General features: G+C 41.4%; 1 protein-coding gene across 1 annotated transcript in view; it reads left to right on the top strand.

Moving 5' to 3' along the window:
• The window catches only part of LOC307129777 (piezo-type mechanosensitive ion channel component 2), a gene marked incomplete at both ends in the record, with an annotated part of 104,100 nt that overhangs the window by 25,218 nt on the left and 53,308 nt on the right, over nucleotides 1–25,574 (top strand). The window contains 14 exon segments of the mRNA XM_079822488.1: nucleotides 314–359; nucleotides 3,712–3,856; nucleotides 11,601–11,820; nucleotides 11,904–12,117; nucleotides 12,890–13,055; nucleotides 15,705–15,788; nucleotides 15,958–16,093; nucleotides 16,462–16,619; nucleotides 18,332–18,595; nucleotides 20,644–20,749; nucleotides 21,393–21,574; nucleotides 22,478–22,626; nucleotides 22,783–22,950; nucleotides 23,932–23,973. Of these exon segments, the coding sequence (XP_079678614.1) occupies nucleotides 314–359; nucleotides 3,712–3,856; nucleotides 11,601–11,820; nucleotides 11,904–12,117; nucleotides 12,890–13,055; nucleotides 15,705–15,788; nucleotides 15,958–16,093; nucleotides 16,462–16,619; nucleotides 18,332–18,595; nucleotides 20,644–20,749; nucleotides 21,393–21,574; nucleotides 22,478–22,626; nucleotides 22,783–22,950; nucleotides 23,932–23,973 (2,080 nt within the window).

Raw genomic sequence — 25,574 nt, forward strand, 5'->3', positions numbered from 1 at the left:
GTTGGCCATAACCGTGGAGTCCCGCAGTAGCGCTCTGGTACCTGGCTTCTGGAGTCAGAATAACCCGTAGTTTTTTTCTTATTCTTATTCTTTCTTTCTTTTTTTTTTCTCTTTTTTTACCATTTTGGAAGGAGAAACATACATTTACATACAGTATGTGGTTACAGTAAGTGCAAACTCACAATTACAAGTAAAGGCCCTAATCACCATCCTCTGAAGTAGAAAAGGGCTTCAATATTCATCAGCTTTTTGAAAAGTTTTCTTTTTCGCCTAAATTATCCATGAATATTAATGTATGCTTTTTATTCTTCAGTGACTGGGCCTTGGGACAACATTTACTTTCACCTCGGCATTGTCAGGTATGACACATATGAATTCTTTCAATTTCAAATCTCAATTTTATTAAATTCAGTATTAAGTCTGGCATTGAACAGGCTAAATAACTGCTAAGTATAATATAATTATTTAAAACCAACAAATGTCAACCTTTTTTTTTTCAAAGTAAAGAAATGTCTCTGGTTATGCATGAAACCTCAGTTCCCTGAGATGAAGGTAACAAGCCATTGGCTGTGTCCGAAATCACATTATCTTGAGTACAACCAAATAATTTGGCAAAATTTAAAAATCAGTTACATCAAATGTTTTTAATTAAAAAAATATACAGTATAAGTAGAACTTCCATATTTATTATTTTGTACTCAAACATTTTAATTGATTGAAATATTTGAGTTAGCTAATTTATATGTTTAATTTAAAATGATAATTTAATCTCAACTTGAATATTTTTAGTAGAGGAAATTAGTGATGCACCGAAATGAAAATTATGGGTTGAAACCGAAAATTTAGGATGCACTTGGCCGAAAACCGAAACTGAAGCCGAAAATGGCTTCTTTTAAAAAAGTATTCTAATATATATATATATATATATATATATATATATATATATATATATATATATATATATATATATATATATATATATATATATATATATATATATATTGCTTGAATTTACTACAGTACAATAATTTATTTACTAAGTATAATTTACTACTTTGCTCTGGCGTAGCGCAACGCAAAGCACGTTGTATCCGAAGGGCAACGCTGAACCTAGCGGCCAGCGCCGCGCATTCCGCGTCCTGTGTGAAAGCCTTGTTTATACTTTCGCCTGGCTCTGCAGCGCGAGCCTCCGCTAACTGCGCGTGCTCCTCCCCAAACGGACGAGGCGTTTGTACTTGACGCGCTCGGCGTTGTGCTATTCTTTTAAACGACAGAGGGCGACTCGGAGTAATTTTTTAAGAAAAAGCGTAGAGAAGAAGTGGGCTAATGCAGGGGTTTTCAAACTTTATAATGCCAAGGACCCCCAAATATGATGAACTTTTATGAGGGACTAAAATCCATCCATTTTTATGTAACGAAAAACATTTAAACTGTTAGATAAATAGTAAATATGACATTATAAATACAACATATTGTTTCCCAGCTTAAATTGGCTATACTTAATGTTGGATTTATAAACCTGAAGAAGAACATTTTCAGTTAAAAATTATCTGTATAAGCAACTGTTACAATAAATGTATCTAAGTGGCGTACGTACTGCGTTAAGAATACTGCCTTACAACCCCAGTGAGCAAGATAAAGCAGACTATAGTAAGAAAAACTCACTAAAGATACAAAGCAAACATATACAATTCTAGAAAGTATGTATGCGGCAAGAAAGGAGAGAAACATTTAGAAATGAAACAGTTAGAGTAGACTTTATCCATTTTTGCTTTGTCTTTTTATGCTCTGAAATTTTCTGGGGACCCCTTAGAACCTTCTGGAAACCCCTGGGCTAATGTACTCAGGTGATGATATTTATTTTAGAACGCTTCACCAAAAACAACACTACAAAATGATTGTGTAAAACTCAGTAAACCTTGATATTACTTGTGACATGAGAACAAAGTATATGCACACATGTATACAACTAAATTAACAATCTCTTAAATATTTCCTATACATGCAATTTCATGTCATTTTATTTTTAAAGTCCTGAGTCCGGCCCCACGGACCCACTTTATATAAGGTGGCCTTAACTACTATGTACTAACATTTTAATGAATCATTTGATACAATGCACTTATTGTGTAAATACATGTTTTTACATTGTACTTACATTAAAAAAAAATACCTGCATGTAATTACATCTGTAATTAATTTCTGTAGGGACATTTGTAATTACACAGTTGACACTTCCCTTACACCTAACCCTACCCGGCCCCACTTTATATTAGGTGGCCTTAACTACTATGTACTTACATCAAAAAATAAGTACAATGTACTTACTGTGTTCAAATTGTATTGCAAAACACCTTTGCTGATATTGAGGTGGAATACGGGTAAAGTTAGGGACAGGTGTGGTGGTATGAGTAAGTTTAAGGGTAAAGTTAGGGACAGGTGTGGTGGTATGGGTAAGTTTAAGGGTAGGGTTAGGGACAGGTGTGGTGGTGTGGGTAAGTTTAAGGGTAGGGTTAGGGACAGGTGTGGTGGTGTGGGTAAGTTTAAGGGTAGGGTTAGGGACAGGTGTGGTGGTGTGGGTAAGTTTAAGGGTAGGGTTAGGTGTAAGGGAAGTGTCAGCAGTGTAATTACAAATGTAACTACATAAATTAATTACAGATGTAATTGCATGCAGGTATTTAAAAAAAATTAAGTACAATCTAAAAACATGTATGTACACAATAAGTGCAATTCAAATGTTAGTACATAGTAATTAAGGCCACCTAATATAAAGTGGGTCCGGAACACTTAATGCTTCAGCATACCAAGATATTTTGGACAATTTCATGCTCCACAAAAAGCGTCGGTCCGAAAAGGCATGGTGTGGAGGAACTTGACTGGCCTGCACAGAGTCCTGACCTCAACCAGATAGAACACCTTTGGGGTGAATTAGAGCGGAGATTGCGAGCCAGGCCTTCTCGTCCAACATCAGTGCCTGACCTCACAAATGCACTTCTTGTAGAATGATCAAAAATTCCCATAAACACACTCCTAAACCTTGTGGAAAGCCTTCCCAGAATAGTTGAAGCTGTTATAGTTGCAAAGGATGGGACAACTCCATATTAATAATTCCTTCTGAAGGATTTGGAAATACTTGAGTCATTAATAGCATGTTACCATTACCTTATATTATACATTATATTATGCTTTTTTCACATTAATTATGAACCTGTATATAGTAGTTCTTTGTAGTCCTCTGGGAAGTACGAAAAAAATAGTAGCTAATAGTGAACTACCACATTCAACTGAGCGCTATTACTTATTAGCTAATAGTAGTTACAAGAGTGTTAATAATGCGTTACTCATTTGTTATGATTGATCAAACAGGGCATATGACCTGATGATCTGAGTGAGGTTTGTTTGACTAGGGAGACACAAAAAGTGCAGTGTTGGGGGTCCTTCAGGACCAGCATTTAGAAACACTGCACTAGAGTAAATGTGTAATTTTCTCCAATCGTGAAAAGAGCTTGTGAAGCTGTGGAAATGTCTTCTTCTCTGTGTCTCGTCTTCGGAAATGTAATTAAGCTGAAGTACAAGTATTCAGTTTAATTTGCACTTGAGTATAAATTTACCCAAATAATACTTAAGTATAATAATCAATCAAATATTACACCCCTGCCTATTTGAGACATAAAACTTCTTTCTTTAAACCTTCTTTTAACCTTTTTCCAGGTTTAGCGATGTGGACACACTTAACATAATACGTCTGCTAATGCCAGATTTTGCTGTGTTCCTGTCTACACTGTTCATCATTCGCTGGTGTAAGGCCAAGAAGCCACATCACAGTGAAAACAGCAGGCAGCTCTTCGAGACTGAGGTAATGAGCAACGGGTCTTATTATTGTAGAGCTCCGTCCTGCTGCAGGTCCACCTTTCTGTGAGTCAAAAACACACCTGGGGCAGTTGATCAAGGACTCTGGGTTTACATAAAAATTGGGTGGGTTCACAATTGTGTGGTCAGGGTTAGGTTTTTTGAAAAAGCAACGCTTCCCCCCGGACAACCAATTTGGGCCATCCAGTTTGGGTTAGGGAGAACGCAGGAAGGCACTGGCCGCCGCATGTTTTTGATGAAGCTGATCCACTCTTGCCTCTCCCCTCATTTTCTTTCAAATCACAATTCTTCTGTTATCTTGTTTTCCCTTTTTTTCCACGCCTCCATTCCTAATATGTTGTTACTAAACAATGCAACTTTACTTGTTTCAAGTCCAAGGCAAGCCCATTTGTATTCCGTATTCCATCCTTTATGATGGGTTAGTTTTAGGTATGTGTAAATACCATATATTAGATTTTTTAATCCTAATCCCCTATGACGAGTTGGTTTAAGCTGTTTGCCCCAATCTTTTGGAATTACGTCTCCCTACTGTGATAGGCAATTTTAGATATGTTTAGGTAATATGTATTAGAATTTGGTTCTATTCCCTTATTGAGCGTAAATTTTAGTGCTAGCCAAAAAGGCCCCTTTCAAATTAGCTTTCTTAGCTTTTTTAAGAATTTTAGTCATTTGTAAGCACCCCCCAATCCAAGAGGAGTTCTACCAAAGTCCATCTACTTCAATCCAAAGAACACTTCATCAGTGGTGTACCTCAGGATCAATGGGCGTTTCGGCTCTCTAAACACCATACACCCTCCTCTGAGACGACCCATCCAAGGGGGTCGGTCCCCCTAATCCTTATCTACTCCAGCTAACCACTTACCCAACCAATCCATCTTCCCCTCTATCCTTCATTAACCCCCATATACATCTTAAATACTTACATTAACCCTTCAATTTAAAAATCACCTTGATATTTACACCATTTAGTCCCAATCCCCTATACGGGTTGGGTTTAAGCGGGCTGTTAGTACAAGGATAGCCCAATTGTATTGGAATCCTGTCGCCCTCCTGTGATGGGTGAGTTTAGGTATGTTTAAGTAATGTATCTTTAGAATTGTATTCACAATCACCCATGAGGGGTAGGTTTAGGCGGGTTACTAGTGCAGGAATAGCCTAATCGTACAGTCACGGGTTGGTTGCACAGGAACAGGCAGTAGACTCAGGAGGTCCAAATATGACATAAACTTTAATGTAAACTCTCAACACATGAGAACAACACAATCAAGCACAATCAACCATAATGGTTACCAGACAAAGAATGAATGAACAGGGATGAATTTAAATAGTGAAGAGAAACGAGATAATTAACAAGACACAGCTGGGACAAATGAACTAATGAGGGTGATCATGGAAACACAGAAATGGCGGTAAAAAGAACAAAGGAACATGTGACAAATCAAAACACAAGCAAAATTGACAAAACATGTGACATAACTCCCCCCTCCCGGTAGGTGTGTAGGGGGAACGGGCACCCTGGAGTACTAGCTGATCGTGGCAGGTATCTGGGCCCTGACTGGCTGGGAAGTCTCCAGGGTGGCCATGGGGGTTCAGGAGTCTCAGGCAGCCATGGCAGAGGAGGAGCCTTGGGCGACCATGATGGATCAGGAGCCGTGGGCGGCCATTGCAGATCAGGAGCTTTTGGAAGCCATGGCGGATCAGGAGCCTTGGGATGCCATGGCGGATCAGGAGCCGTGGGCGGCCATGGCGGATCAGGAGCCTTTGGGAGCCATGGCGGATCATGAGACTTGGGATGCCATGGCGGATTAGGAGCCCCACCCATATGTGCCTCACCCACATGTTCACCACCCACAGGTCCATAGCCCCCCCAAAAAAATTATTTGGGGAGCTTCAGGGGTGGTGCGAAGGGCCCGTGGAATGGGTCAAGTTTGTGGGCTGGAGCGGCCTCATGGAGACTTGGAGCGGGCTCGTGTGCTGGAGCGGGCTCGTGGGCTGGAGCAGGCTTGTGGAGACTGACAGGAGACATCACTGGACACTCGATGGGGACTGGAGGCATCTCCATCCAAAAGTCGATAAGCCAGTATTCATCTGCTGGTTCTGGTGATGCAGATATGGCAGCGGCCATCTTGACTGGAGTGGAACAGGGTGACTGTGACTGTCCTTATCCACCTCACCAACAGTAAGGGAAGAACCACTCAGCCACAGCACATAATCAAGATATTGGGCCACAGAGCATGTGGTCACTGCTGCTGGTACCTGGCGAAATAAGTGGTCATCCAGTCCAGTCCAAAAGATGCCTTTCAGCGTCCCATCAACCCAAGGCACCAGGTGGGCTGAGTCAAGGAACTCTTCAACATACTCTTCAATGGACCGGCCCTCTTGTGCCATTTGGATAAGCAGTTCAGTCGGGTCACAAGGAGTGAGCAGAATGCCCATCTTGCTACTGTTTCTCTGTCTTGGTCTGGTAATCTGTCATGGGTTGGTTGCACAGGAACAGACAGTAGACTCTTTAATACTTGAAATACTTAAAAGTACTTAAAATTATTTTGCCATTCTGTGACGGGTAGGTTTAGGTGTGTTAAAGTAATGTATATTTAGAATTTCTTCCCAATCCCCAGTGAGGGTAGTTTTAGGTGGATTGCTTAGTACAGAAATAATTCTAAGTATGATTAGGGTATGTCACCATCCTTTGACGGGTAGATTTAGGTATGTTTCAGTAATGTATATTTAGAATTTAGTCATAATCCCCAACGAGGGGTAGGTTTTAGGAGGGTTGCTAGTACTTTTTTTAGGAATAGCACAATCATATTTAGCTTTAAGTATGTCCCCCATCCTGTGTCGGGTAGGTCTAGGTATGTTTAACCATCTCTATTTATAATTTAATCCTAATCCCCTATGAGGGGTAGGTTTAGGCAGGTTTCTTGTACTGGAATAGCCCCATTTCTATTAGAATTACATATTCCTCCTGTAACGAGTAGGTTTAGGTATGTCCAAACCATGTGTATTGCAACTTTTATTTATTGCTAATGCAAGGATAGTAGAATTACGAATTTACGTAGAATTTCGTCACACCCCTGTGATCGGCAGGTTTAGGTATTTTTCTGTAATATATTTTTTTTTCGTGTGCGTGGTAGTTTTAGGTAGGTTGCTCGTACAGGAATCGCCCAATTATCTTTGAATTATGTCTCCCTCCCCTGATGGGTAGACTAAAGTCAATACGACCCCCAGCTCCCCACATACCGCACCAGAGACCTTTTTAATCATTATGCCACACCATTTATTTTCCTCCATCTTCCATTTATTTTATATTTTATTTTATATTTATATTTTAGGTACATTCACCCAAACTTCACATTGAGCCCTTTCGGGAACCATGTTCCCAGTCTCTCAATCCAGTATTTTTCCCTTTTCAGCCTTTCCCTCTTTCCCCATTCCGGGTTATATTCCATTCCGTGGATTGTGAGATTTGACTCCCATGCCTCCGGAAGAGGGGTACTATGTGCCCTATGTGTTGCGTGCCTTTTTTCACTGTGTGTCTGTGCTCACTCATCCTAGTGAGGAGGGAGTTCCCCGTTTCTCCAACATACCTCATCCCACACCGGGAGCATCGAATTAAATAAATGCAATTCTTCTGGTTTAGGGGAATAGCTTGGGTAATCCTGTGTACTCCGGTCTGTTTTACCTTGTCAAAGGTACCCCGTGTTTTATTCTTGGCTGTCTTTTGGTGGCCTGAGCCCAACTTACTGTGGACTAATAGGTCCTGCAGGTTTTTCCCCTTTTTATATGCAGCCACCATCCTATATCTCGTCCTGGGCTAGCCTCTCAAAATTCTTCTTAACCCCCCTTGCCCAGCCTTTGGGCATGGCCAAGAATTGTACTACTATTGGCAGAACCTTCTTTTGGATGGTCCTTGTTGGTCTGCCCATCATACGCTCTTCCTTGGCCACTGACCTCAGGAAGTGTCGGCAGTACCCCCTCTTCCTAAGGGCCACAAACAATGTTTTCATTGCCTTTAGCCTGTCCCCTTCCCTGGTGCAAATCCGCCTGAACCTTAAAAGCTGGGCCTTAACGATCCCCTTAAAAACGTGGGTATCATGGGGGCTGCCCTAATGGAGCAAGGTGTGCGTGTCCGTGGTTTTAAAAAAAAACTGGCATCCAGCCTCCCGGTGTCTCGAAACCCTAGCCCTTTATAGGTTGTGGGATCCAAGAAGTTCATATTGTCTTTATTGTTTTCCGCCTTTATCCAAATGGATGATGGTGGTTTAGGGTATCCACAAAGTCCTGGAAGTCTTCCTCCATACCCTCCCAGACCCCCCACACGTCGTCCAGATATCTCCAGTAATGGGTGGGCAGGGTTTTGCACTTTGGGAATGCAGTTCTCTCCCATTCTGTCATGTAAATATTAGCATATGCTGGGGCAAATCTCTTGCCCATCGCTGTGCCCTTTATTTGTAAGAAGTACCAGCCATTAAACTCAAAGTCATTTCTGGTTAGGCTCAATTCCAGGAGGCTTAATCTTAATAAGCTTTCATCTGGCATCCATTCCTCTAGGTAATTTTGGAGACATGCCTTCACTGCTGCCAGTCCCCTCTCCGTTTCTATGTTGGTATAAAGGCTCTCTACGTACATAGAGAAGAGACTGGCATCCGGGCCAATTTTCAGGTTAGGATACACCGGCTTGTCTAACTCCTGGTAAAACTCCAAATTCTCTAATTGCCTCATGGCCTCCTTGACATATTGTTCCCGATCCATGACCACCACCATACTCCCTTTGTCTGCTGGTTTAATCACCAGGGCCCTGTCCCTCCTAAGTCCATTAAGGGCCTCCAACTCCCCCTCAGAGATCCCCCTGATCTTCATCTATGATCCTCCTGACCAGCTCCGTAACCTGCTCTGCTCTAGGTTCCCACCCTGAGCTGCAGCCGCCTATGGTAGGCTGTAAGCCCTGCCTCTGCTTCCAACCTATTCCACCCCCTCCCTCCCATGCCCGTTGGAATAAAAGACAACCCTCTTTGTAATACCGCCATTTCTCCTTTATTGAGTTTTCTTTTTTGGGAGAGGTTCACCACGGTCCCTACCCTTTGGTAACCCTTATCATTTTAAAGACTTTGCCCAATGGTTCCACATCGCCCTACCGATGGCCCGGGTCCAGTGGGTAAAGTCCAGTTCCGTTCTAAACTGTTCATGTGGAAGGACGTTCATTGCCCTGACGGTGCTGGTGATGTGTGTTTATTTGTTTCAGTGTCTCACGCTGTTTTTTTTTTTTGGCAAGGCTTTGTGGAAATTGATTTTGGGGATGTATATCTGTGCATTGGGGAAAGTGTGCACCGTCGCCTCCAGGGTCTTCTTAACTATTTTCCCCACTGCCTCCCCAGAGCTGTAGGCCTTGTCATTGATGCTGAATGACAGAATCACCTTGGTGACCCTGTCCGTTGTGGGAATCCTCCTTCTCAATATCTCATAGGCATGAGACCAATGCGCCCCTGGGTAGCATTCCACCTGTACATTCTTATCAAATATAGCCGGCAGGCAGCCTAGCCATATTCTAATCTTCTAGGACCAATATTGGTCTCCTTGGCTGGAGATCCCAGTTCTTAATTTTGTCTGTCGCCTCTGGAAAATATTTGAGGCCATGTCCTCCTCATCATCCTCGTCCCCCTCTTCCTTTTCTTCCCAGCCCCTGCCTCCTCCACTTGTCCCACCTGTGACTGGCTGCTGCCTGCCACCTCATCCATAGTGACCCAAATATCTTCTCCTGATCCTTCCGGACTTTTTTGTATGACCTGCGCCTCTTGGGCCTGTTCTTGTGGGGTCTGTCCTGGTTGGTTCGGTCCCCCCTCCGGTCCCCCCTGTGTGGCGTCCCCAGCTGCTATTGCTGGTGGTACCACCTCAGTGGAGTCCAGTTGCCTTATGAAACCTGAACCTCCGCTGCCCCACAACCACTCTCCTGGATGTTTTTCAGGTTCCTGCGTGTCCACCTTATTGCTACTTCCAGGGCTCTTTACCCTTTCACCTAGCTGGGCCAGAGCCTCCTCCTGGATTGGGGTGTAGTACTCTCTCAAAATATCTAGGCTTTCATGCAGCCACCTCCTCGCACTACCATATAGTTTCCAACCTGTTGTAGGTGTTGGGGCTGCTGGCATAACCACTGCCCCAAACCACCTCACCACCTTTTGCAGGGCTCTAGGCCCTGGTTCTTCCTCCATCACCCATAGATTGTACAGGTGGTGGGTCACCTTAATACATCAGTGCATCGTTCTCACGATGATCCTGAAACCATTATTGTCCTCCATTTTCTTCAATCTATGAAAGAAAAAAAACTTTTAGTAACCTTCTGTCTCTTAATCACTTCCTATCAGACCCAATACATCTCCCTAATTCAAACCACCCCCAGCCTTTTCCTTCAAATTTCCCTTCTCCCCCCTGTCCCTCCCCCAGAGTACCAAATCCTTCACTGAATTTACTCCTGACCAACGAACCAAACCACACCCCACCCCAAGGAGTCATGGCTTGATAATCCTGGTCAAGCATCATATCCCCAAGAAACCATTCTCATTTGTGCCCCCTTCTAGCCCCACTCTCAACACTCCACCTGCCTCTCTGCCACTTAGAGCCACCTTCCCTACTTTTATCCCATTTAAGGCCCTTCGACCCATGGCCACCTTCTCTGCGCGCTGTCCAAGTGGACCCAGAGAGGTTGGATACCTACCTATCCAGAGCTACCCAAAAAAGGCCTGTGACCCGGGGCTCCCATTGGCGGGTACCTTAGCACCAAGCTTCTACCAATGATCACCCCTAAGGCATATGAAACCCTATACAGACATCACACCTACCGCAGTAAAAAGCAACCGTAAGGGAACACATACCCTAACGCCCCTCTATCCCCTCTTATCCTTCTGCACCCAACTACCCAAAAATTTTAATTCCCACAATCCTAAGTGATACCACTCCCTCTAATCGTTAGGGTTAAAACATTTAGTCCTAGTCCATTTAGCATTCACATTGGCATTTTTACACAGAAACTAAAGGGCATAAGGTATAAGTTCACAACCTGATTGGTTGGCTTTTATTACGATATTTTACATCTGAACTTACCAACCATCCAAATCAATGCTTTGTGCTGGCCTAAATGCACTCGTTGTACGTGATGCGCTCGTACATATGATGGTATTTTGACTAGTTGAGAACTTGTGACAAGCTTATAAAATGTCTAAAGGAGTCAAAACAGCAATGGGAAACCCTCCATCACACACACAAATGAAGATCTGCTGTGAGGAGATGCGAACTGGCAACATCGCGACTATGACGAGGAAAAATTATGTTCGAGGATTCTGTCCTTTTAAGGGTCGTGTCTTGTGACATGTCCTGTTTGCTGTTTGTTTATATGTCTGTGTCATATTCCATTCAAACTGCACCAGAGTTCGTTTGTAAGTGGACCGAGTCTTTTCAGTTTGTTTGGTGCACACCAGTGTTCGGATTGCATTCACACTTATTCAAACAAACCGCACTAACAGGGCAATTTCACCAGCATTCGTTTTAATCCAACCAAACATGCCAAGTCTGAACACACACTTGGCTGGAGCTAAATTTTGCAGGACGGTTCAGTGAGGTTATCATTACTGGCTGCTTTGTGTTGCAAAAAAAATTATTATAAGGAATACATTTTTGCTGTTTTTATTTTACAAAATTTTTAGTGTTGGCTGCTTTTGTCCTGTTTCCTTATTTGGCAGGGTTCAGAAGAAGAGATTTCAGACTCAGAAAATGAAGGGGAGAGTGGAACATCTGAGGGTTCCTCCTTTGACACCTCCGTTCAGAGCCGCACCTTTCCTGCCTCCTCTCCCGACGTTCTGCAGAAACTCATCATATTTATGTCTGGTCTGAGCCTCCTCCTGTCTTCTGTAATGAACACTGCTGGAAAAGTTTTGGTCACTGTTCTCTTAGGGCTGGCAGGTAATGCATACAGATATGAACGTGTGCATGCATTCAGGAAAATTATCTATAGATGCAGCCTCTGATGTTACATGTTTTGACAGGTATAACGTTTCCCTCTCTGACGTCAGCACTGTATTTTATGGTGTTTCTTGGCCTTGTGTGGTGCTGGGTGTTGGACTGCACCATCTCTCTGCTGCACTACAGCTCTCTGTGTGTAATGATGACCATCTTCAGCGGAGGACACATTCTTATCATCTACCTCTACCAGCTGCCTCTTTTCCAACAGCTCATTCCTCCACAGGATGACTTTGCCAGGTGCAGTTCAGATCTCTACTAAGTAAACCAAAATCATTCAGTAAAAGCCACTGTTATTCACATCAAGCATGCTGTACAAGTATGTTTTTTCATGAAGAAGCATAAGTCACACTACACACATGATTTCAGAGGGGTTTTCAATTATCAGAGTGGTCTTATTTAATTAATTCCTTTCTTTCTATTATATCAAACTACTTTTAATAGCTTTATCCTTCAACTCTTTCAGAAAAGCTTATGATCCTTGATGAAGAAAGAAGTAGGCCTAGTATGGTGTGCTTTTTCTTAGCGTCCGTTTCCATAATGTCTTGTCGATTCGTCACTCTTTTGCGAATTTCTTCTGTGCTAAATGTAAACATATTCTGGGTTGACTGAACATACTCATGGACGCATTTTTTGGACCCAGCTTACCTCGAGTAAGCAAGGTTTGGGGTAATCAACCAAAAAAGAGTTCCGTGTATATTTGACTGTTAGATAATCTTGCTTTCTGGAATACCCTCCTGAATCTCCGGATCAAAACACAGGCGAAGAAAAAGCAGAAACAAGTGATAGCATATGTCACCAGATGCATATGTAAAATAACGCGATCATCAACATTTAACGGCATATGAATCCAAACTGCATAATGTTACTGAATGAAATGTCAACCCAGGAGTCGTGCAGGGTGAAGGCACATTGACGCTGTTGTGGCAGCATGTGATGGTCCAACAAATTACTAAAACACTTTCAGCATCTGTTATGCAGCTGATATCTAATATCTATGTCTGTTTACCAGGTTGTTTGGTTTGACAGCGCTCATCCAGACCAACATGTCAGAACCTTATATCCTGGCTCTGCATGAAGATGGTAGCTGGCCTGCAATAATGAACCCGCTAATGCTCCTCCTGCTGTATTTTTCAGTCATGAGTCTACTACACAAGTGGACTCAATCTATTGATGCGGTACTGTAATGCACTTCACACATGCATAAACATGAGGCTACAAAAAAAAAGTTTCTAAATGGCAGGGTGTCCAAATCTTCTTCTGGGGGGCTACCTAACATCAGATAAATGCATACTAGAGGCTGACATTTTTTTGGGAATCCCGTGGGACATGGGAAACAAAATGACTATTAATCAGGTGATTGAGAGGGCAGAGGAAAAAAATTCAGCTGGAGTGGGCGGGACCGGGAATCGTGAAAATATCACTATGATAGCAACTATATACACAAATATACCATTTATATAAATTAACTATATGTTTTAATTTTGAACTTAATTGTAGTTGCCCTGTCTCTTTATGCTCTCCTGTTTGCTTTGGTGTGGCTGGTTAAGTGAATGATGTGCTTCACACCCGTAACAGTTGGTGGCGGTAATGCATCAAGTTGGTATGCCAATGCCAACCACCAATAATATAAGATGAGGCTTCCCCATGCACTCTGAAGCCGTGAAAATCATAATCAAAATGGAGTCAGACATGAAAGCCACGCTGCAACGACTACTGTCAGAAAATTATACCTCAGTTGTGCTCACCGACATTGGGTGGTCTGAAGTAACCAAAAAGATGGCGTGAAAACGCCAAACACCAGCTGCAAGACATTTACTGCGCGTGCGTGTGCGTGTGTGTGCCTGTGTTTGTGTGTGTTTCCATAGAGGATTTACATTGAATTTAATGTGTGTGCATTGTTTCAGCTGGATTTTATTTTAACAAAATAACATTACTACATTTTGGATTTTTATTCAACTAAGTGGGCATGCTGTGATCTGCACTGAATTTCTAACTGTAACTGACAGATTCTGGGCCAAAAAAACACAACACAGGCGTGGGAGGGAACGGGAGTCATTCTTCTGGGATTGGGATCGGATGGGATTTTCCCCCAATTTTGTTGTGGGATTGGAATGGAATGGGATTTGTTTGAAAATCCACTCCTAATGCATACGCCATATATGACCTCCCCTCCTAACTCGTTATGTAGTTACAGGACTAAACAGATGCTGTTTAATATTCTCACACTGATGACATATCTGTCAGGAGAGTTTATCTCCAACCTTAATTAAACATATCTGAACCAACTAATCAAGATCTTCAGGATTACTAAAAAGTTCCAGGCAGGTGTGTTAGGGCAAGTTGAAGCTGAACTCTGCAGGAAAACCACCTACAGCATGTTAGAATCAAGCGGCAACCTCTGCAATTCATCGACTGGCCACTAGGGACAGGCCCCATGTTAAAATGCCCAATTTTACAGCAGAATAAAACATGTTTACAGCCTGGTACGAATTGTGGTTTTGGTCTATGCGGCTAATTTTGACTGTGGGGGTGAATTTGGGGAACTCATTCGTTTACATTACTTAAAGCCTTAAAGTTCTGCATAATTAAGTGTGTGGCCACTTTGAGTGACAGGTGGATAGCCATCTGCTGTCTGTTAGTCATTGCGTCACCTCAGCTCCACACACATCCCGCCTCTTTGCCCACTTTCTATTATCGGTTAGTGACGTGCGGTGATGCGTTGCCAAGATGACAATGGCCAGCTCGACCCTACTTTACGCTTCAAAACTGCTCTTGAGAATCCTATGGGTGACGTCATAGACACTACGTCCATATTTTTTTACAGTCTATGGTTTGAACACTTCTAACACAACCCTGGTCCTAGAGAACCCCCAACATTGTACATTTTTGATGTATCTCTTACCTGACACAGTCATTTGAGGTCTTGGAGTCTTTACTAACGAGCTGATGAGTTGAATCAGGTATAGCAGTTTTATTTAACCTTACACAAGACAACAGTTATGTTGGAGTTTCACAGGTGGCACCAAATTAATATTGTGAGTTTTGGCCACTTAATGTGAGTGTGAAAGTGTGCAACAAAAATTACGTCTTCATGGTGTGGGCGGTCGTGAGCATTGAGTGCCCAAGACCCCATATGGCCCACTATTTCTTTGAATAAGTATGAAATGGATGTGTTGTAGTTTACATCAGTTTTAAAGACTCCAAACAAGGATATGAATAGATTTGGATGGATTCTTGTTGCCTCTATTTTTTTCAGCCACCATTGCCTCATCTAAAAGTAATTTTTATGGTGGTTTGGATGTAAACCTTAGGGATTTCTCAAGACGGGTGCAGGGCAGAAACTGCCTGTGGAATAACAAGTCTTGCCACGTTTGAGGTGTCTGTCAGTTGTCCTAGCATCATTATCTGATAGTGTTGGACAATCCAATCGAAATGAAGCAAACCTTTCTCCACTGTTGCAGTCAGAGAGGGAGTCCCACCATAAAACTTGGCCCAGATGTGTTTAGAAATCTAAAATGTCCAATGTGCTGGGGGTACTCCAGGACCAGGGTTGGGAACCACTGCTCTAGCATATACACAATGTTGCTAACCAACTTGTTTTTAACTCCTGGCAATCCTGTAATTTATTCTCTGAATTATATTACTTTGGTTACTATTGCTAGAAGTTACTACTTAATGCCATTGCGTAAACCCACAGAGTTGACCTGTTTTATTTTGAAATACTCCAAAAGTATTTCTTAAAACACAGAATTTGTTTTTTAAATTTGATATCCAGTTATGTACGTTTATCTATTTATCTGTATTTGTAACCCAAATATTCTCAGGAAAATGTTGGAAACTATGCAGAAGACTCCAGCATCTCATCAAGCTTCTCCAAAATGCACCATTTCCCCCCTGAAAGAAAAGAGGTAAGATATCATTTATCTATAGAAATAAAAATGCATGTAGATAGAATTGCTCTCACGAATGCTCTGTAAAGTATTGCTGAAGATGTGCAGAATATCTTGCTTTAAACTCAAACACAGTTGTACCATTATCTAAACATCTGCTTTTTGTGTTATTGTTGCCATTTTTTAGGCAATGGTGTTGGTGTGGAAGAGGCCGTGGCAAGATCACGAAAGTTCTGCGGTGGATTCCCTGATTATGGAGGATGACTACCCAGATTGCTTTGATTTGTCTCCATACACACATATCTCTTATTCTACATCAAAAAGTAATTAAATATAGAAAGTCTAAATTAATCTTGTGTACATTGTGTACAATCCAAATGCACACAAAAACAACAGGACAGAAGAGAGTATGAGAACAAGGTCAGCTATGACTAAAGGCTAGATGATAAAACCGATGCATATAGGATCTGGGGAGGAGGTAGGATGAAGGTGAGGGCAGACATAGCTAGATATAGTTTTGTCATTGCAACAGTCACAGATACATTTACAGGTAATGGCTTGCAAATGACAAACTCCTAAAATACAGTATATACTATATGATTTACACTCACTCTGTTCACATCAATTTATTACGTTTATTTTGTTCACATTTAAGAATCTGTGTGTGATTGTGAGTTAAATGCATGCACAGATTATACTGTGGAGAATGAAAGCTGTGCCGGAGGCGATGAAACATTGAATGACGTGGACCCTTTATCTTCCACTGATCGGCCTGGACCCAGTGCTGGGATCCTGCTCGGACGGATCATCATGAAACAGAGCTATATAATTGCTCTCATCATCACCATGGTAACGTAGTTTTTTTGTGGGCAGAATGGCCCTAGTATATATTGCTTCAAGATTTCAGTATAATTCTTCTTTCTGACCTTTTGATATTTTTTTCTTTATAAAGAAATATAGAGAAGCAAAAAAACTGTGCATATTCTTATTTTTCTGTTTCTTACACATTACAGGTTGCTCAGAATGGGTTTTTCCCAATCAGTGGGCGTTTTCAACTTGGGATGGGCATTTTTCAATCATCTAAAATGCATATATGACAAATGTCCAACAGATTTAATTAAATTAATGACGAAAACAACACTGTTACTTTGTTTGTGTATGGAATTTCTTGCACTTCAGATAAAGCTAAAAACCCTGCCTTGGCTGCAGTCATTGATGGTTTTTATGCTGAGTTCACACTGCCCAATTTTAGGCCCGATTTTGACTCGCCGACAGGTTTTGCGAAATCAGCGACAAATTCCCGAAATCATAGGCAAATCAGTGCTCGTGTACGTGAGTGACAATCACGCAGTGTGAATTACCAAAGACACAATCAAAGAGACTCACCGATGAGATTTTTGGCATGCTAAATATCTGGACTTGTCGGCGATTCAAACTCCTGCTGTGTGAAATGTGTTCTGACTGAAAATTACATCGGCGATGACCAACAGCCAATGAGAGAGCAAGATACAGGGCAGTGGGAGGTTAGGGGGGAGTTATAGACCAGAATATCAGTATTTTAATATATATTTACAATTATAACAAACAGAAACAAAGCACAAAGATTTGCTTGACCAACAGCAGCACATTGCAAAATGATTTATTTACCTCCAACTCTTTTTGCAGAAAACTATCATTTCTCCCTAAGTCTCCCCAATAATTTCCTCTGCCATAATCTTTTTTGCCTGTCGCCGATCCATCGTGCAGTGTGAACACCGCAGCAACTGAATGCTGGCCCAGATAATCGTGCAGTGTGAAAGGAGCAGTGATCCGACCAGTTTGAAAATCGTTCAGTCTGAACTCAGCATTAGCCAGCTAAAAAAAGCCAGGAGCTCTTCTGAAGACGGCCAGCTGGTGGTGCGTGAGAGCGCTTTGGAGGCACAGCGTTTTTCCATCTTAGATGCTTTGGTTGCTATGATTTGGCATATCCACGGCAGTAACGTGTTACTAGTATCTAAGTTTGAATAATATTACAGAATATAAAAATGCCGTAACCAGCAATTGTATCTTCTCCAAGGAGGATAGTTGGTCGTTGTAATATTTGTCCCACCCCTTCTCCGCTTTGGATGGCTGGGTAAAAAGTGACAGTGATGATTGCTTTTTACCCAAAAGAGAGTTTTCTCAAGTTTTTCAACTCTCTAGCTACAAAAAAACCCCAAAAAACTAAAACAGGGCAAACAAACTCGAGAAATATTATTATTGTACATATTTATCAAAATGCAATGTCATCAATTTGCCTAAAAGAACAGTTTTATGCACCATTTACTCGTGGTAGGGAGCAAGTAAGTTTCCTTTGTACCAATTAACATTTTGAAAATGTCATGAATCCGTTAATTTACATCAGAACGACTTTACGAATGATTTACACAAAAATTTGTTCTGTTCGTGTTTCATGAAGGCCCATTGTGCGTACTTCCAAAACTGAAAGATATGCCCACAGTGTTGAACCTTGTTCCGTGAATATCTTCTTCTGGATAGAGGCTCGTCCAGTTACATGCTTGTTTTTCTTTATATGTGTGCAGGTGTGGAGCATCAGCTATAACTCATGGCTTACATTAATGCTACTGGTGTGGTCGTGTGTGATCTGGATGTTGAAGGATCGGCGGCGTTTCGCTATGCTTAGTGCTCCATTTCTTGCTGTCTATGGGACATTGCTGCTAGTGGTTTCGTTCATCAGTCAACTCCATCTTAACCATATTGACATTTTCCCTGCTTTACCGAGGGTTGTCTTGATTGACTTTGATGTCTATGGTTATCCAGTGCCCTGTGTGCACCTTGCTGCAAAGGTATGTAAATCTAAATCTTGTAATAGAGCTTAGCAAAGTGTTCTCAGTGTATAGCTGCATGATTAATTGTTAAAGGACAAGCACCGTTGTATTGTTATTCCTGAATGTCAACAATTTAGCTTCGTCTAATACTCATGTATGATCACATCACCGCTACGAGAGTGAGAGCATTTGTTATGTATATGAGTGTAACAGCTTCACAAATATTCTCTTTAACAACACAGTATCTTTATTTTACAAACATTCAAATAATTACAGAAGTACTGATATATTTATAGGTCAGATCTAAACCCTGATTTCTATTGTTGTGATAAAACTGTATACTTGTATACACCTTTTAATAATAAGTAATTTGATGCTTCAGTGGTTTGACAGTCACTCATTCGCAACACTTCTGCAACAGCAAGTCACAGTGCATAGGCTATTTCTTCTCTTTTAGATAAACTTTCAGTCTCTAAATTAGTGGTGGATATTTTTCTGGAGGTTACATCACACCAGTGAGTCTTTGAATCATTCCTTCAACCAAAGCATACAAAAAAATGCAGATTCGGAAACAAAACAAGTGGCTCCCTGCATTACAATATGCAAACTATGCTCCATAAATAGTATCCCTGATTAAATTTAGTGTGTCCCAAATCATACTATTTTGAAATGATTATCTCAAAAAAAACAGATGGTATACTATTTATATTTACAATGTTTCTCATTGCTAATACTGCCCACAATCCCTTGTGCTGTGGAGGAGGATTCGTGTTGTTTCTGTTTAGAACTACAAGCATGAATAAAAAAACTATTACAAACAGGGCGAATGTGGTGCTTTATCACTTTTTAAACTATTTTTTCTTTTGGCCTCTAGTGGTTAAAAAATAATACTGCCTGCATCTTGCGGAAGAATGTTGTTTAAGTTGTGCTTCAGCTCTTCTCCTCTGCATGGATGACTGTGATTTTTAGGCACTGGTGTACACATGAAAACTGTCAGAGGAAAAACTGTCCGCCCAGCCTCCCTCTCCCATCTCCTCTTCCAATAACAACCAGTTCCTCAGCCCAGCCTCCGCTGGTTCCCTTCAGCCCCTTGGCTTCTCCTGTGACTCGGATTTACCTTGAGTCTTCCGATCTCTAGCACCTCCCTCGGCTCAACCAAAGACCATCATCCTCACGGCTCCATTGGGCTCCCTTGTCCCTCCAGCCCCACCTTGGTCAGACATCGCTCTGCCTGCGCCACATACTTCCAAGCTGCCCGCTGCGCTCTGTGTCTCCACCCCTTCAGCTCCGCTTGGCTCTGCCTTCCCTCCAGCCCCACCTTGGTCAGACATTGCTCTGCCTGCGCCACATACTTCTAAGCTGCCCGCTGCGCTCTGTGTCTCCACCCCTTCAGCTCCGCTTGGCTCTGCCTTCCGTCTGGCTCCACCTTGGTCCTCAGTCCCAACGGCTCCACCTCAGTCCTCTTGCACCCTTGCTCCACCTCAGACACTCGTCGCGGCTATGCATTGGTCTCCTAAGCCATCTGTGTCGTTTGGTACATATAGAGTGCTCTCCATCTGCACCTTGGTCTCAACCACCATTGGCATCCCCCTGGTGGTCAGCCAAGTGTCCACTATAGCTCCTCTCACCCTCGACTCCGCCGTGGACCATTGTCAAGGCTGCTCTCTAGGTCCCTGCCTGTTTACTCTTGCTCCTGGCTCTGCCCACTGCCATTGCCACCCTTGTCTCTCCGTCTGTCATATCCCCTGGTTTCCTAATCTCCACTTACTCCAGAGCCCCCTCCCTCCTCAGTCCCCTCCCTTCTCAGTTGGACTTTTACGGCACAAGGATGCACCTTACAGAAGGGGGGGAACTGCAACGTGTATAGTATGTATGCAATATAGGGACAGGTTTATGGTGATAAAACGCATGTAACTAGGCAACAAAGCGGTCAATATTTTAAGATGCAATGTTTAACATCAATTAAAGGGATCATGTTTTCACTTCATGTTCATCTTCAACTTTGTTTGATATTGTGTTTCAATTAGATATGTAATAGACCTATGTGTAACTTGATTCCTTTGCAGGTTTCTTATACTTTCAGCTTCTGGATTTTACTTAGGCAACGGCTGAAAGAAAAAAACGAGGAGCTGCAGATCACGGATGATTTAATGGAAGTCAAAGTTCAAGCATGTATGGATATCTTTTGATACATTTTTTTTAACAGAATCTGTGCATGATATACAAAAAATACAAGGTGTGGTTGTTCTCCATTGTCTGATTATTGTCTGCGATATCAAATTTCAAAGGTTAGGTCACCCAAAAATGAAAACTCTGTCATCATTTACTCACCCCCAAGTTGTTCCAAACCTTTATCAATCTCTTTGTTCTGCTGAACACAAGGGAAAGATATTTGGAAGAATGTTTGTAACCAAGCAGATCTCTGTCCCCATTGACTACCATAGTATTTTCCCCCTACTATTCAATTAGGGCATTTAAGTAGCGTTTATAATCGTTCCTTAGAAAAAACATTACTGATGTGCATCTTGAAACAAAACAATGGCACTGACATATTTTAAGATATGCCTTCCTTTAAAACAGCTCAAACAGGCAGATTTTAGTCTGGGACCAGATTAAGCCTTGTCTGTGAAACTGGGGATGAGTAAATAATCTTACACATTTAAATACCTTTTGGCTACCATATTTTGCTTTCCTGAAGGTTTAGAATCAGCGTGGAAGTCTCATCTAGGTCTCTGATGTTTGTTTGAGAATATAATATCTCAATTGCATAATAATTTGTATAATGTGGAAATGTGTGTATATGTTTCTATTGCAGGTGACAACAATCATACCTCTCAAATGATGACTGTGTTGGGAGCATTAGTAAAAGGCATTTTGGTGAAGTACTGGATCTTCTGCTGTTGCTTCATGTTCTTCTTTGTCAGTTTCTCTGACAAAGTGGCAGTCTACAAAATTCTCTATATCTGCCTGTTCCTTTTCTGTGTGGTTCTGTATGAGGTGAGTTAACACTGTCAACCTTTCCAGAGATCCATTTTATAGACATCCTGCACAACCTCTAAAATGAAATAAAAATGCTTGTTTTTCTATAGTAAATTTAAACTATATAAAATTTTAATAACTGTCCTTAGTGAAATTAGTTTCTGAATTAATTGCAATATTTGTAATTGCAAGAGGTTTGTCATTTGCATAAAACATGCCCAAACATCTCTATTTAAGGGCTTTCCGCACAACCTTTCCTTCACAGCCTCTCATCACTCTCATCAAACATATGCCGCACTCTCGCCCGATCCTCGAGCAATGCCAAGTGTGTCATTCTCAAAACCAGATCAAACACAAACACCTTTTATACAGACTCAGTTTGCAGACTCATTAGCAGCTGTACATGCATATCTACGTTATTCAGAGAAACCTCACAGCTTTTCTTTCTCTTTCACTGTATAGGTTGAAATATACATAAGATTAAATTTAATTGTATTATTTATTAATTTTATTACATCATTTTATATAAAAAATAATATAATATAATTGTGTTGAGATGATATACAGTGTTCTTTACAGTGTTCTTTCAGTTGTTCCTTCATTTTTTTTGTAAATTAGAATACATTTTAGTAATAAAGTTTTTGGTGAATCATGATTTGTTCGTGAAAACGCTCATACGCACAAATTTGTGCAGATGCGTGCTTAGTGAATGAAACCCAATGCTCTTTCAAGATTGACACATTGTAGTAATGGCATTTACTAGCAACTTCTGTAATGTAATGGCCACTTTTCACCATCCAATCATTTCCAGATGCATAAAATAAAGTCCCTTGACTCCCTAAATTTTTTTGTTCTCTCATTTAATTTCATTATACTTGGATTGTGAATTCTGTTTAAACTGAATATTGATGTTTTGTCCAGGTGCATTATCAAGTATGGAGACGTGTGTTGAAGTATTTCTGGGCGGTTGTGGTTGGATACTCTATGCTGGTTTTGATCCTGATCTACGTATACCAGTTTAAAAGTGTCTGTAACCTGTTCCAACAGATTTTAGGCATGTCAGAGGAAAGGTAAGTGTTAATCATTTCTTATTCATTTCGATTGCCATTTTTGCCCCAATGCCCTGTTAATGTCCATAAATGATTCAGAGTTTGCTGACATGACAGCATGTACATATGATTATGAGACCGCTTTTACACATGAAATCTGTGTGTTCACTCTGTCAGGTTACGAGACCTTGGGCTAGAACAGTTTGACACCGTTGAACTATTTGCACGAATCTTACGGCCAGCCTTCTTCCTTCTGGCCTGCATTCTTCAGCTGCATTATTTCAACTGTGACTTCCTCTCTTTAACCGATCTTCAGACAGTTTTGACAAGGAACAGAACAGACAGGTGTGTCTAAATACGCAGACACAGATAAGTCTAAAGTAAACTAAAAATCTTACACCATCAGAATAAAAACTCTACACAGACCCCTGCTTACTCCATAGTTTCCATTCAAACTCTTCTTTTTATTTTATCTTCACCAGTTACATCAGCAGTGAACTGAACAAACACCCTCTTATAGCTAATGCTCACTCACCTGCCTTTTACACTGCAAAAATTTGTATTCTTTAAAAATAGTTTTGTATAATTTTGATGATAAAACAAGATGAATTTACTCAAAAAGCAACATTGCACATGATTTCAAGACTAGTTTTCAGCATAGACTGTAAAAAAAATATGGACGTAGTGTCCGTGACGTCATCCATAGGATTCGAAGAGCAGTTTTGAAGCGTAAAGTAGAGTCGAGCTGGCCGTTGCCAACTTGGCACCGCGTCACTCCTGGATAACAGAAAATGGGCAAAGAGGCGGGACGTGGGCGGAGCTGAGGTGAAGTAATGACTAACAGACAGCAGATAAATGGCTAACCACCTGTCACTCAAAGTGGCCATGCCCTTAATTATGCAGAACTTTAAGGCTTTATATAATGTAAATGAATGAGTTATAAAAAATATTCACCCCCCTCACAGTCGTCATGAAGAGCAAAATTAGCCGTATAGACCAAAAGCACAATTTGTCCCAGACTGTAAACATGTGTTCTTCTGCTGTAAAGTTGGGCATTTTAACATGAGCTCAATGAGATTCTGCTCCTTCTGGAGTCTGTCTCTAGTGGCCAGTCGATGAATTACAGTTTAAGTCACTTCAGTATTGGCTTCAAGAGAAACTGGAGGTTGCCGCTTGGTTTTCAGCAAAAAAAAAGTATGGATCTTTAATTTTAGTGTATTTTGCATTACTTGTTGAAACTGCCAGTACAGTACGACAAAATACACTTTCATTAATGATACATTCTTTGAAACAAAATTATATTAATATCTTGAGATATGATTTCAGGGAAGAAGATCTGAAGGAAACGCTGAAGGGGATTTTTGATATGTGAGTATTTCACCTTTTGCAGTGGCTTTAAATTGTTTTCTTTTTGCATTTATTTAATACAACCAAGGTATCCCTCATCTTTCCCCTCTAAAGCACCTTCATATTTTGTGCATTATAAGAACTCATTTAATAAACTGTCTTTCTTTTTCTTTTCATTTTTTATTTACTGCAGGATAGGGAAAAACACTGAGAAACTGAAACAATGGTGAGTGAGTTTATTACAGAGCTATTCAGGTCACAGAAATGAACACATTTTTCCATGTGCAGATTACTCCGTTGATTTCATTGAGAAACCTTTGGCGTCATACACAGACGTGTTGGGCATGGGAATTTTATTGTATATAATATAATGAAATTATATATTGGGTTATGATTTTGCCATTATGACATGTTGGAGTGTGATTCTCAATTTAATCAGCCGGCATAATTCTATTTACATTTATTAAAGCCCGGACCCTGTGCATTAAAAGGTGACACATATGTACAGTGATTTGATGTGGGATTTCAGTAATTAATTTTAGTATTATTTTGGTCCATGTGCTGAGTGTGATCAGTTAACTGACTACAGATCACAGAAATGTTTTTTGTTATCTCCCCCTTCACCCTTATTTTCTCTGTGTTGAATAAGATGCTTTGAAAGGAATTCCTTTGTTAGGAACGTAACACCATGTTAGAACACTGTTCTGTCCATTATTTATTGTCGTTCTAAAACGTTTTGAGCCAAGTGCAGTTCCCTTTCGAAAGGGAACTCGCGCTGCGTCAGCTTGACGCTACGGGGAACGCCTCCAGCGTGACAGGTGTCTGAACTACTATCGAATCACGGCAATCCTATTGACCGGCGACAGCCTATGATGTCATCAAGGTGCGACCAGGAAGTATAAAAGGGCGCCTTGCCAAACATGACACCGCTTCTTCGTCTTCAGGGACTGTTTTGTCTGAATTGCTTCGAGTAAGGTAATCCAAATTCATTATTGTTTCTGCCTGGGATCAAGAGCATGCACAGTCAGCTCTTATCGAGTTGTCTGTTTGTTTGTTTAATGTGAGCGTTTGTCAATCTGAGATCGCTCTGCTCTCGTCTGATTCTCTTCCTGAGGGAAGAGGGTTTGGCATCCGAGACTTATGATGCGGTCCCCGTTCATGCCGAGGCTGAGCGCGGACTCACATCATGGTTTCCTGGATAGAGCTCGTTGAATCGTCACTGGAAGGCATTCTTCCCTTTGACGATCTGGCGGCTGACGAGACTTGTTTGCAAGTGCTCTAGGGATGGCTGTGAGAAGGAGGATTGATCGTCTCAGCCATCCCGACTGTGTATGCTGAGCCAATGAATGTTATGAATCGCGCTGCAGGCGGGCTGCGGCCGCTGTGTTGTCGCGTTAGAGGAGAGATCGCTCGTGTTGGACTAAACGATCGATTTCTCCCCAGCCATAATCATTGGCTCAGTTGGGCTTTCATTCCTTCCTGATCTTCCTAATTAGATCGAGAGGGCATGGATTAACCTATGTTCAGTTCATGGTCACTGATATCAGCGGTATGACATCAGCAGTATGCCGCTGATGTCGGGTATGTGTCGTTGCCTCCGACTAATGGGATGTTTTATCTCA

The sequence above is a fragment of the Gobio gobio genome, assembly GCF_949357685.1.
Source record: "Gobio gobio genome assembly, chromosome: 7".
In the NCBI taxonomy this organism is placed as follows: Eukaryota; Metazoa; Chordata; class Actinopteri; order Cypriniformes; family Gobionidae; genus Gobio; species Gobio gobio.